The sequence below is a fragment of the Vulpes lagopus genome, chromosome 2 (genome assembly GCF_018345385.1).
Source record: "Vulpes lagopus strain Blue_001 chromosome 2, ASM1834538v1, whole genome shotgun sequence".
NCBI classification, from domain to species: domain Eukaryota; kingdom Metazoa; phylum Chordata; class Mammalia; order Carnivora; family Canidae; genus Vulpes; species Vulpes lagopus.
Window position 1 is genome coordinate 91,762,851 of NC_054825.1, and position 14,088 is coordinate 91,776,938.

General features: G+C 39.4%; 1 protein-coding gene across 9 annotated transcripts in view; it reads left to right on the forward strand.

Moving 5' to 3' along the window:
* The first annotated feature begins 674 nt into the window (after positions 1-674).
* The window catches only part of AIG1 (androgen induced 1), a 241,938-nt gene continuing 228,524 nt past the window's right edge, over positions 675-14,088 (forward strand). For 5 of the 9 annotated variants that reach the window (XM_041739531.1, XM_041739556.1, XM_041739548.1 and 2 more), the window contains exon 1: positions 679-885. In XM_041739531.1, the coding sequence (XP_041595465.1) occupies positions 745-885 (141 nt within the window). In that variant the 5' untranslated portion in view covers positions 679-744. Of the gene's footprint in view, positions 886-1,058; positions 1,428-14,088 lie in introns of those variants that run through there. The other 4 variants (XM_041739578.1, XM_041739541.1, XR_005985447.1 and 1 more) reach the window with 4 other exon arrangements.

Here is a 14,088-nt window from a genome sequence, read left to right on the forward strand (position 1 = left end):
GGGAGGCATCTGTTTTCCTCCCACTAAGCTCTGGTGTCCTACGTTAGGAAAAAAAAGGGGGGTGGGGGGGAGAGCAATGCCCGATTAACCCTCAAAGCACAAGTATTAAGTCACACACTCGAGTCTTGCTTCCGAACTCAGAACGAGACGTTGCGAAGCAGCACGCAGTCGTGAAGCAGAACCAGCTGCCTGCCCGACACCCCTTTCTCTATGACCCTTTTTTTTTTTTTTTGACCTTTTGTTTACAAACCTCCCGCGCAGAGCTCCCAGGCCGCCCGGTCGCAGCGCGTCTAGGAGGCCGTTGGCACACTCGGGCGGCGGAGCCCCGAGCCCGCGCACGCCCCGCCCCGCCCCGCCCCGCCGCGCCCCGCCGCGCCCCGCCCGCAGGGGCCGCCCGCGGAGCCCGCCCACCTGACGCCCAGGGGGCGCCCCGGCCCGGCCTCCCGGGGCCCCGCGCACCAGCAGCGGAATGACGGAGATGACGAAAGAGCTGACGCCACGGCGCCCGGCCGCCGCCGCCGCCGCCAGGGCCCGCCCCGCCCGCCCGCCCGCGCAGGTCGCCGGGCGCTCGCGGTCGCCGTCCCGCGGGGCGCGCCCGCCCCAGACCCCGCCCCGCCGAGCCGCGCCGCGCCGCGCCGAGCCGAGCCAGGGATCCCCCGGCGCCCGCCCCGCGGGCCTGCGCCGCCCGCCCCGCCCCGCCCGCCCTCCCGCCCCGCCTTCCCGCCGCCCGGGCCTCTCGCGAACATGGCGCTCGTCCCGTGCCAGGTGCTGCGGGTGGCGATCCTGCTGTCCTACTGCTCTATCCTGTGCAACTACAAGGCCATCGAGATGCCCTCGCATCAGACCTACGGCGGGAGCTGGAAATTCCTGACGTTCATTGATCTGGTAAGGCCTTGCGCTCCCCTCCCCCGTCCGCCCCGCACCGAGTCCGCGCGTGTGCAGGGGTGGGTGGGTGCGGGCACCTGCGCGCGCGCCTCCAGCCTCAGCCTCAGCCTCAGCCTCAGCCTCAGCCTCAGCCTCAGCCTCAGCCTCCAGCCGTGTCCTCGCCTCTTCCCCAGTGATTGCGTCTGAAGGCCGGGCTGCCCCGCAGCAGCACCTCGCGACCGCCGGTTACCAGGTGGCTGGGGCGCGAACGGAGGTGGGCACAGCCAGGTGGTGGGCATTTGGAGGGGAACGCACACCTGCTGCTAAGAGGTGACGCGGGAAGAATCGCAGCCTAACAAATGCATCAGACGACCTTGATCGGGAGTGGCCTCAGACCCATTCGCCCTCTGCGTGCTTGCCAGAGCACTCGCCGTGGGATCAAGTTGCAGCAACTGATGGAAACTGGGTATTGTGTTGTCGAATCACTTGGACCTTGCTCTGAAAGGACCACAGTCCTGGTACAGAACAGAAAGCGCCTAATAAAGTTGTCTTCTTTGCATCTCTTTTCTTGCCCATTGTCAGTAATTTACTTCTAACTTTCCTCCCAGAAACATGAGGGGAGATGTTTGCAGAATGCATTACCAGTATGACTTTACACTCCTTATATTTCCACTTAAAAGTATGTAATAGTTTGCAAACGCAGCTCTGTTGGCACAATAGGATAGCCTTGGCAGTTGCAGTTGTTTCTGTTTGTTTTGTTTTGTTTGTTTAAAAAAAAAAAAAAAAAAGCTTATCCACTTCTGGCACTAGAAAGGCTAGAGCATAAGACGATGAGCGTAAGGCCCAATAATGATATGGGGTGAAATCTAGGAGCTTGAGGGTGAAAGGTGACTAATTTAGACTGGGTGAAACACACACTCACCAATGACCAAATATGGATAGAGGGTTAGAACAAATCAAGGAATCCCAAGGCCTAGAGGAAAGGTAGAAGCAAATCCTGGGACGACAGAACTGCCCATTCAAGATTATACACAAGGTAGACTGCATAATCAAGATTATAATCTATAATTGTTGACTCTCCATTTTGATGAAGAGAACATAATATGTGTTTTAAGATATTTCCAAAGGCTTAGGGTCCCTCAAAGAAATGCAGTCAGAGGACTTTTTGTTTAGAAATACCGCTTTATATTTGTTTCACGTTAGATCCTTTCAGAGAAGAATTTAAGTGCTTTTTCTCAGCAGTTCCCAAACTATGCACATGCCTTTGGGCTTCAAGACTTCCCAGGGCATAGACGGTTTCAAGAGTTTTAGTTTTCAGATCCTCAACTTCCATCTCTTTCTTGAAGCTGATCTGCCTCTGAGCATGGGTGCCTGCCAGCTCTCCTTTCTTCTTCCTCATTCATCCAAGGGATGAGCACATGACAAGGCTCCGTGCTGTATTTATCTGTTCCTTTTAGCATTCAGAATGCAGATTGTCACCAAGACTATCTTCACATTTGACTGAAAAAAAAACGAAGTCAGGCTTGTTTTGACAGAAAGTCTTATTGGGTTGATTGGCTTGTCAATGAGGATTGGCTCTGCCAATTATGTTATAGAGCAGACATTTTCCGTAGATTGAATGGTGAAATCTGCAGCCCTGAGGTTCTGATAAATATGTATCAGAGCATATGAAAGCATGTTCCTTTTTCAAGTGCTTTATGTTAAAAATGTTTAGATGTTATTTAAAAATATGTGCATAGATTTTCGGAATTCTGTTTTAGAGGCTATGCAAATAAAATTCCTCTTGGATCACTACCTATCCCAATCCTTAATCAGATCTCAAAGTTGGCCTGCTTGAGTGTTGCCAACAAGCAGTGCTGAGCTGAAATATGGATGGAGATCCTACCGGGATCTATGAATAGTTCTCAGAAGCACCTTTGTTTTAGGTATAGTTTTGGGGGAGTGAGGGTGGAGGTCAGCAGGTGAGAGGTAGAAATTGCGGGTATCAGTTGAAAAGGTGAGAGATGTCTACTTCTCACATTGGCATTGCTTACTGTGTGTTAAAAAAACAAGGCTTTCAGGAAACAGTATACCTCTCATAACCTTTGTGTGACATCATACCACAATAGAGCCAATTTGACTCTACGTAAACTGCCATACAATTTATATTTTAGCATTTGATGACTGAACGTGCCTGTTTTAAGTATTTAATCACCACAGATATACATTTATCTACTAGAATTCAGGCCATAAATTCAAATTTGATTCAGTTAGTTTCATATTTAGATTCCATGTAGGGCCTTCAGCCAGTTATTCAGACTTTTTACTTTCTATGACTTATGATTGAAATATAATAATTATCTTTAGTCAAGGATTCTTGTGAGAAAGTATGTCTGGAACATATTCATAAAAACATTCATTCAAAGTGTTATTTTTTTAATTATTCGAGATTTAGAGACTTTAGAGCTTATAGATTGTATAGTTGTTGAAATAGTCACCTGCTCAGCCCTTAGTAATGGCATGAAAAAATTAGGCTACTTTTATTTTTTGCATGTTTAAAACAAACTATAAACGTTATTACTTAGTGTGTTGGACAATTTTAATGATTCTAAGCTCATTGGAACAATTTTGGAGGAGGATTTAGCTTCTAAAAGTTTAATGAGAAGCCCCTTTTTCTAGCCAAGTTGGATTGCATCAGAACATTATCCTGGAGGCCACAGTCTGATTGCATGTTCCACAGCATCAGTTTCCCAGAATGTAAGTCAGGAGTTTCAGGCTACAAGGATCCAGGAGCAGATGGCAGTGGCTATTCTGGCTATATCCATTATCTTTCATTGAGTATCAGAGTCATCCCAATAGAATCAGAGCTCATGGCTAAGGACCGAAACACAAGTTATTACTGCTGGTAATCTTACATTGTTCCTCCCCAAGAACTTCTTTTCCTAGCATAGCATTGAAAAACCGTAGGAGGACTAAAGTATTTTGAAAATCCAAATTAGTAAATAGAAATGGAACGCTGCTTTGAGGTGGTAGGCAGACTGATGAGCCCTCAAAGATGTCTGCATCTTAATCCCTAGAACTGGTGAGTATGTTAGGTTATGTGGCAAAGGAAATTAAGGTCCCTAGTCAGCTGACCTTAAATAGGGCAGTTGTCTCGGATTATCCATATGGCCCCATGTAATCACAAAGATTCTGAAAATGGAAGGAGGCAGAAGGGAAGAGTCGATTGGAAGAAGATGTGATTGTGGAAGAAAGTCACCGAGTGGCACAATGCTGCTGGCTTAGAAGGTGGAGGAAGGGGCCAAGAAGCCAGGGAATGTGGGAGTTGTGTAGAAGCCAGAAAGAACAGGAAATAAATTCTTCTCTAGAGCCTCGAGAAGAAACCAAGTCCTGCTGACACCTTTATTTTAGCCCAGTGAGACCCATTTTGGACTTCTGGTCTCCAGAACTATAAAACAACAAATTTGTGCTGTTTAAGCCACTGAATTTATGGTAATTTGTTATAGCAGCAAGAGAAAACTAGTACACTTGGTTTTAAACCCTCTGATCCAGAAAAAAACTTAAATGTGGTTGTACTTATGCAGTGACTCAGCTAGTTCTTTATGTATATTAGGTAACTGGTTAATTTTAGCTTTAGCTTTAACCAAAATGCAGGTTTTTGCCTCCTGCATCCACAAAACGATGCAGAGGAGACATAACAATGGGCAGTATGAGAGTCTATCAAAACTGAACAGCATTGGAAAAACTAGGTCTTTACTGTGAAGTATTTTGGAATCTATCGTTACACAACAGACCATGCCAGGAAGACTACTCATAACTAGAAATAAGCTAGAAGGAAAGAAAATCTAAATAAACTAATGTTTATTTCCTTAGCCAGTATCACAGCTAATGAATTTTCTTGAAATGATACAGACTCATTCACTTATTTGCGGATTAAATTATAATTCTCCAAGTTTTACAGTGATTGCTTCCAAAGGTAGTCAAAATGAAGAATCAGAATAAAACCAGAATAAACAAATTAAAAGAAAAAGGCAATTGTATGTTGAGGCCTCAAAGTAGTGCTGGAGTAGAATAGATGTTTCATAAATATTTGAATAAATGGAAACTTTCCAAATATTCAATGAGCGTTCTTGCCCAGTTTCTTCCTAAAATATTAAAAATAACAGGGACTTTTGAAATGTACCAATCAAAATTGTATTTCAATGCATATGGTATAGAATCGGAATCAACCTCTTTGAAAAACATGAACTGGACATTTGTTATCTAAAAAAATTAAATTTAAAACATATTTCAAAATACATATAAGGTGACTTTTACCGTAGCATAATTAAAAACATATCATAAAAAATTGCAACTTTAAAATAAAAGAGACAAATATGTATTAGGCTATGTAACCTATCGGGATAGGTTATTTATTGCTATTCAAAAGCAAATTTAGCTAATCTTCAGGCAACCAAGGCAAAAAAGAATACATATTTGATTGCATCATCCCTAGCATTAGAATAAAGGAAGCGGAAGCGTGTAGCAATTTTATCAGGAAAAATAGAGTGGTTCTTTCCAGGTACTGACTTTTCAAGGCTGTTTCTCTCTCAGACTGTCATATAAAGGACATTGGATAGCATAATAAATAATGCCTTTGATTTTTAGCAGAATATATAGAAATATTCTTAAAATTTATGTTTCTTACATCGTGATTTTATGAAAGCCAAAACCATGGTCTTATATTTTGACTGGGTGAAGGCCTTTTTGTAGAGCCTTAAAATAATATAATCTAGATATTTATTCTTGTTCTCTAAATCCTTATTGCAAAAGAATTTAAGAAAATCACAGAGGGAGCAGAATAAAAAAGGGCTCAGATGTTGAAAACCTTGGGGTGTTCAAAGAGCAGAAACTGGTCAAGTATACCTGGGGGATACATTTTTTTTTGCTTTTAGACATGCTAAGAATTTTTGACATTTTAAAAAATATTAAAAAGAATTAATTGCATAAGTATACTAGCTAAAGTATTTAAGTTTGTCTTATATTTACTTATGTACTATAGTTCATGGCTTACTTTTAAATAGGAAATAAAATATCTTGAGAAGAGATTCTGTGTATCATTATGTAACTATGGTACTTAGTTTTGCCAATCAAAAACCACAGAGTGCCATGTGGAGGCCAGTAGTTCATTGAGTACTCTGAACAAAATTAGGTGGGTTTTTTTGTTTGTTTGTTTTGTTTGGATATTATACAAAGAGGGTAAAACTGCACTTTTTTTTTTTTTTCCAGTAGAATTAAACTTGACCCTAAAATGTGCACATAAACTTTAAGGATGAATTTTTTTTTTTTCTTAACCTGAGGAAGAATTGTTGAGTATAATACTTCACATAGAATCCTCTTCACTCTCTTTCAAACTGTTTCTTTTGGGTTAGACATAAAATAGGGGCCTGGTTTTGTCAGAGTGGGGGAAAAATAGTTGATGATAGAATCACCCATTCCCTTTCTTAGTTGCAAATGTTATTGACATTACAGAAAGTCATCTGACCACGAGTTGAGGTCACTTTTTTTCCCCATCCCCACCATCCACCTCGTCTGGTATAACATTTAGCAAAATTGGTAGCTGCTCTTGAGGGTTTTCATTTGTTTTGCTGTGTTCCCCTGAAATGTCATATGTTTCTGTGGAAGTGTGAACAATAATACAATTTTCCATATTGAATCAGATGTTCCTGTGACCCAAGCATTTTTGGAAAAATCTTACTGCTTCAGATTCCATAACAGCATAGCTTTCTTTTGTGTCTGGCAGCCTATGGCTAGACAGTTAAAGGGCCCATTTCTTACCTGCAGGGCAGTCCTGTCAGGATACAGTGAATACAGAGCGCTCTTTGAATGTGAAAGGCCCCCTTGATCAGATCCATTGTGGAGTGGAGCAAAATATGGAAGGTAGCTTTGATAAGCTAGATCAAGATATGCTAATCAGGAATAACCAGAGAAACTGCTTGAATTTGCAAAGTGGCAAGAATTACTATCATTTTGAGGCTTGAAAAAATAGAATGTATTCATTACAGTGCTTTAGAAGCATGGAATTCTAGAAAATAGCTAGACGATGGCCTCACCCCTTTGTATTGACTTAAATTTAGACCTCTGAGACTGTTATAATTTAAAATTTTAATATCAAAAACAATACATAGAATTATAGAGAATTTGTACAATACAGAAAGCCATAGGGAAGAAAGTATATTACATTTTAGTGATCCTTAATTTTCTGTTCATTATAGTATTTTATTTTAGTGCTTCAAGATGGTATTTATTTATTTATTTTTGTTTTAAAAAGATTTATCTATTTATTTGGGAGAGAGACAGTAAGAGAGAGAAGGAGCTGGGGAAGGGTGGAGAGAGAGCGAGTCTTGAGCACACTCCTTGCTGAGTGCCGAGGCTGACACAGGGCTCGAACTCAAGACCCCAAGATCATGACCTGAGCTGGAACCAAGAGTTGGATGCCTAGATACTGAGCTACCTAGCCACCCCAAGATGGTATTTATTTCAGAGCTTTATATACACACAGAAACATATATAATCAGATTGCAGATGTATGTGTATATATGTATATGTACATATATATAGTTAGATTTCACAAAAAATTACATTCTTTGCAAAGTTATTTTTAAATTAAAGAGAAAAATATTTGTCACTCAGAAATACCAATATTAGTATTTTGGTATTTGCCTTTTGAGCCATATATGTGTGTGTATGTGTGTGTGTGTGTGTGTGTATACAGAGAAAACAAAAAAATACAGTATATCATGTGGTTTGCATACATTCATTCTTTAAATTAACATACACCAAAATTCACTTTTTGGTGTACAATTAAGTGATTTTTTTTTTGACAGATGCATAGAATCATGTAGCCAGCACCATAATCACATAAAAATATTCTTTTATGTTGACCCCTTATAGTCAAATCCTTCCCTAGGACCACAGGTTTGTTTTCTATTCCTATAGTTTTACCTTTCTAGAAAATATATATAAGGCATACCATCTATAGCCTATGAGTCTGGCTCTTTTCATTTAGTGAAACGCATTTTAGATTCATCCATGTTGTATATATTGATAGTTTGTTCCATTTTATTGCTAAGTAGTATTCCATGTTATTGATGTACCACTTTATCGATCCATTCATAAGTTAAAGCACATTTGAGTTTTTTTCTAGTTTGAGGTGATTAGGAAAAGAGCTTCTATAAACATTTACATATAAGTTTTTGTATGAATGTGTTTTTTTTCCTTTTTTTTTTTTGGTAGGTACCCAGAAGTGGAATTGTTTGGTTATATGGAAAGTATATGTTTGACTTGATAGAGACCACCAAATTATTTTCCAGAGTGGATGTGCCATGTGGCATTGCCATTAGCAATGCATGAAAGTTTCACTTGCTCTGTGTCCTCATTAGTACATAGCATTGTCAGTCTTTCTTCTATTTTAATGGGTCTGGCCCTTGTTTTTTGTTGCTGTTGTTTTGTTCAAGATACGGGGGTGCCTGGTGGCTCAGTTAAGCATCTGCCTTCAGCTCAGGTCATGATCCAAGGTCCTGGGATGGAGTCCTGGATCAGGCCATCTGCCCAGTGGGGAGTCTGCTTCTCCTTGTCTCTCTGCCTACAGCTCCCCTTGCTTGTGTGTACATGCTCTCTCTGTCAAATGAATAAATAAATTTTTTTCAAAAAAATTAATTCTTTCTATGATTTTGTCATTTCAAGAATCTTATATAAATGAAATTTTATGCATATGACTTTTTAGAATTGGATTTTTAATTCTCTGGAGATTCACCCAAATTGTTGCATCTGTCAATAGTTTGTTCCTTTTTTATTGCTGAGTAGTATTTCATGGTATGAGTGTACCACAGTTTAACTAGTCACCCATTAAAGGACATCTAGATTGTTTCCAGTTTTGAGCCATTATGAATAAAACCGGTATGAACATTCATGCACAGTTTTTTGTGTGAACATAAGTTTTCATTTCCCTGGCATAAATATTCAGGAAGGCAATTGCTGGGTTGTATGGTGGTTGCAAACTTAGTTTTAAAAGAAACTGCCCAGGGATCCCTGGGTGGCGCAGTGGTTTGGCGCCTGCCTTTGGCCCAGGGCGCGATCCTGGAGACCCGGGATCGAATCCCACGTCGGGCTCCTGGTGCATGTAGCCTGCTTCTCCCTCTGCCTGTGTCTCTGCCTCTCTCTCTCTCTCTCTCTCTGTGTGACTATCATAAATAACTAAAAATTAAAAAAAAATAAATAAAAGAAACTGCCCAGGACAAGAGTTGTTACACCATTTTTTATTTCTATTAGCAATGTGTGAGCCATACAGTTTCTCCTCATTCTTGCTAGTTATTTGATGTTATTCTTCATTTTAGTCATTTTTGATTGGTGAGTAGTGATATCTCATTGTAGTTATAACTTGCATTTCTGAAATGGCTAACAATGTTGCACAATTTTCCATGTGCTTACTTGCCATGCGTAACTGAAACAAATAGTATTGTTTTGTTTATTAGTTTATAGTATATAGAGATGGTAAACTCACTTCTTCATTCTAAGAGCTTTGATAGATTCCATGGAAATTTCTTTTTTTTTTAATGTGAACAGTCATGTCATCTGCTAATAGAGACAGTTTTCTTTGTTTTTTCTTTTTTCTTTTAAGATTTATTTATTTATTCAGAGAGAGAGAGAGAGAGGCAGAGACACAGGCAGAGGGAGAAGCAGGCTCCACACAGGAAGCCCAATGTGGGACTCTATCCTGGGTCTCCAGGATCACACCCCAGGCTGCAGGTGGCGCTAAACCGCTGCGCCACCGGGGCTGCCCTAGTTTTCTTTTTTTATTTCCAATCTTCATAGCTTTTATTTCTTTTTCATGTTTTATTACATTGGTTAAGACCTCTAGTACAATACTGGACAGAAGTTGTGAGAGTGGATCCCCTTTCCTTATTTCTTTTTCAGGAAGAAAATAGTCTTTTGCAATTAATTATGAACTATATAAGTCATGTTGCAAATACACTTTATCAATGTGAGTACATTTTCTTCTATTCCTAGTTTGCTGAGAATTTCCTTTTTCAGCTCTTCTTTCTCCATGACTTCTCCCATATACTCCAGCTCTCAGATGCTTCTTTTCTTGGTTCCTCTGGCCAGAAAGATGGAGTCCTTTCAAAATTTTAGCCTCCTATACTGTCATGTAGTCCTACCAATTGGGGCTGCCTTTACAGTGGTAAAGCAAGAGAAAAAAAAATACCCCCCCCCCTTTCATACAAGAGGGCTTTCTTTTTCCTAGTTCCTCTGGCTAGAGAGATGGATTTTCCTTGGGGTTTTAAATACTTGTACTATTGCCAAGGCAGCTTTGTAACAGAGGGAAATGAAAGGAGGAAAAGTAGGGGCGGGGGAGGTCTCCTTTCCAATCTCTAGCACACGGGAATTTTCTTCCCAGTCTTCTGGCTAGAAAGAATTTCTCCTGAAATTTTTGCTATCAGTGCTTGCTGTACAGCTCCAATACTCAGCTTGCCCTCAGGTCAAATCTAGGGAAAAAAGGAAAATTAAAATACATGAACTGGTCCTTATTCAAGTTTTTATGTTAATTCCCAATCCGCCTGCTCTGGGTACTTTTCAAAGTCCTCAGGTAGCTGCCTTTTGTATTCTTTTAAGTTCTTAGTTGTAATTAGTGAGGGTGATAGGCTATAGTCAGATTTCACCATCTTGACTGACACCAGAAGTAGCTTACATATAATTTTAATGCCTATTTTTTCCATCTAGCGTATTTTGATAACATTTGCCTCTGCCTTTATACATTCTTCCATAATATCATTTTTAATGATTGCATATTCCTTAATACAGATGCTCGTATTCATTATCTCAGTGAACATATGAATAGATAAATCTTTACACACATTTGTGATTATTTTCTTTGGATAAATTCTTAGAAGCAGAATTGCTATGCTAAAGTCATCAAGAGGTTATCTTAACTTTAAATCAATCAATTTACACACTTTCCCATATTTGGAGTACTTATTTCTTTATATTCTTGCTTGAGACTATGAATAGAAATACTTCCACTGATCAGTCAAGGTCCTTAAACTTCACAATGTCCTGCCCTGCAAATATTTCCTCACATATCTCATAAATGTAAGTGACTAGCTGTCTTTGACTCCATGGTTACAAAGATCAGTGATATTAGGCACATTTAATTTGCGGTCATAAATCTTCAATTGTCCAAAGCATCCTAATTAGAATAGAATTGACATGGTTAAAGTAAGCAAGAATAATCTTGTATACATAATAATCATAGATTTGCTTGTACATTCTGTTCATCTTGCCTTAAAATTGTACTTTAGCTGAGTCATGAGTGATTTGAAAAGTCAACAGCAGGAGTCAACATCAGGAGTCTGAAGACTGTTAACATTACACATCTTTTTCTTTGTAATTATACTAATACATCTTTGCTATTTTATTTTTTTAAGATTTCATTTATTTGAGAGAGAGAGAGAGTACAAGCAAGGGGAGTGGCAGAGGCAGAGAGAGAAGCAGGCTCCCTGCTGAGCAGGGAACCCCATGTGGGGCTTGATCCCTGGACCCTGAAATCACAACCTGAGCCTAAGGCAGATGCTTAACTGACTGAGCCACCCAGGTGCCCCCATTTTCACTATTTTAAAAAAGACATATTAACATTACAAATGCATATAGAATGGGGATATATCCTCTTCTAAATTATGAAAGCATGCGTTCTATGTCAGAACCGATCACTTCTGTGTCAGCTCAGGTCTTGTTCAGAGAACCAAGATGGCACTTAAATTCCATAGTTTGAGTGCATTTAGGGAAGGAATGATTTTCAGGGGTGGACCAGGTATACAGAAGTCACCAGATATAATACAGAACTTGTAGTCTAGTAACAGGGAGGCAGGCTACCACTGCTAGGCCAGAGCAGTGACTTTTGGTGCTCATGCAGCATGTAGGGACTCTTCAGGGATTGTGTAAGCCAAACAATACCCCAAGTTTTCTTTTCTTCCTCTGTCTGAGTTCCTGCCAGTACTCCTCATTGTTTAAACCCTATAAGAAGTCTTAAGGGTAAGAAAGCCTCTTCATGCAATGCACATAGATCTACCAAAGTGAATAAAGGAAAAATTATTAAATTTAAATCTCCTACCACAAATACATCAGAAGTCTCTGGCTAATTTGCAATTATTTGTATCTGATGTAGGAACATTTGTGTTTCACAAGTTATTAATTTACAGTCAAATATATAAAATGATAATTCATAACATACAACTTTTAGTATACTTTCGGTTTATTGGAGAATTACATACAACTCATTATATCCCTATTACAAAAAGGCTTTATAGCATAAGAGGTGAGCACTTAGGTTTAAGAGTCAGATTGAATTTGAATCCCAGCCTTTCCATCTACCACTTCTCTGATTCGGGGTAAATTTATTATCTTCTCTAAGGCCTAATTTTTTTTTCATCTGTTAAATGGGCATAATAATAGTATCTGTCACATACAGTTGTGAGGATTAAATAAGGTAGTTGTATAAGCCAATGCCTGTCATGTATTAAATACTTGGTAAGTGTTATCTGATATTATTATAATTGTTAATATATACCTGCAATCAGGATTTAAGGGGACCATGGTCATTTTAGGATGAAAGTAATGGCATTACACTATAGTGTTCAGAAAAGATAGAGAGTTCAGTGATTAAATACATAGGATCTGGAGTAAAACCTCGACTTTGTGCCTTAGTTTCTTCATCTGAAAATTGGGGATGACAGGAATGTATTTATGTATATGTGTGTGTGCATATATAAAACATACATATATGTGTATAGACAGATATGAAAGAAGGAATGATGTCAGACGTTTAGAATTTATAGACATTTGTTCTCTACAATTTGAGAGAATAGCCCATGAAAGCTAGGGCTAGTGAAATTGTTTCCAAATATGTAATTGTTAGTCTCCCATACCTGCTGGTCTAAAAGCTGAGATGATATCGGAGTACCTGGGTGGCCCACTCAATTGAACATCCGATTTCGACTCAGGTCATGATTTCAGGTTTGTGAGATGGAGCCCCTCCCTCACAGGGCTCCAAGCCTCAGTGGAGTCTGCTGGTGATTCTCTCTCTCCCTCTCCGTCTGCCCCTCCCCTGGCTTTCGTGCATGTGCTCCCTCTCTAAAATAAATAAATAAATCTTAAAACAAAAAACAAAACATGCATGTGCTCCCTCTCTAAAATAAATAAATAAATCTTAAAAAACAAAAACTGAGATGATGGTTCTTAAGCTCTTTTCTTGTTTCTGATTCAGGGATAAATTATCTGGAAAGACTTATTTTTTTATCCCAGAGGGTAGATCTGGAAGGCAGCCAAAGTGTTGTCTGACTGGTTTCTGTAAAATCCAGAAAATAAGAGGGCAGGAAGAAAGTAGGAAGAGGGCTAACAGAAGTGCATTGCATTCTGGGAGATGTCTTATATACAAAACAAAGTGTTGGAGCTTCCTGTTAGTAACAAGACACCTGTTAGCAGTGTACTCTTGGATTTATAGTTTCTTTTTCATGTGCTCCATGAATTCTGTGTGTTAGAGAACCAACCTCTAAGTCCAGGGAAATGCCTTCTCAATAGAGCAGAGGTTATTACCAGGAAGCTTACAAAATTCTACACAGACCCAATGAGACCAAATAATTCGTAGCAGAGATATGCTTTAATGAGCACGTGAGAATGCTTGTAATTGGTAACTGAAGTACTAAGCTGAGCAGTGTTAGTTTTTGCTGCTTCTATTGAAATTTACATGGATGAATATAAATTGTTATGCCTAAACTGGCTTAATTATCTTTTCTAAACCATTAGAATGCTTTTATCATTGGTCAATCTCAAAGGTCAATCCCAGTCTTATTGAGGCCTATCTTGAATGAGAATGACTAAGATATTTTATTTTATTTTTTAGGGAGCATGACCAAGATTTTAAAGACCTCATTTAATCAGACTGCTCCCCTCTTCACTCTTAAATTGTGATTTCAAATAACATAGAATTAAAAAGAAGAACAACTTTGTGTTATTGTCACTGTAAATAAGACTTAAGCCTGATACTTCACAATATGAATTTCCTTGGTTTAAGATTTCATTTGTGTTTATGCTACCATGTTGCTATACTGATATGGTCAATCAATTCAATCAATACTATATGACAATAACTGATAAGCAGTTTTATTTTTTTAAATATTTACTTATTTATTCATGAGAGACACATAGAGAGAG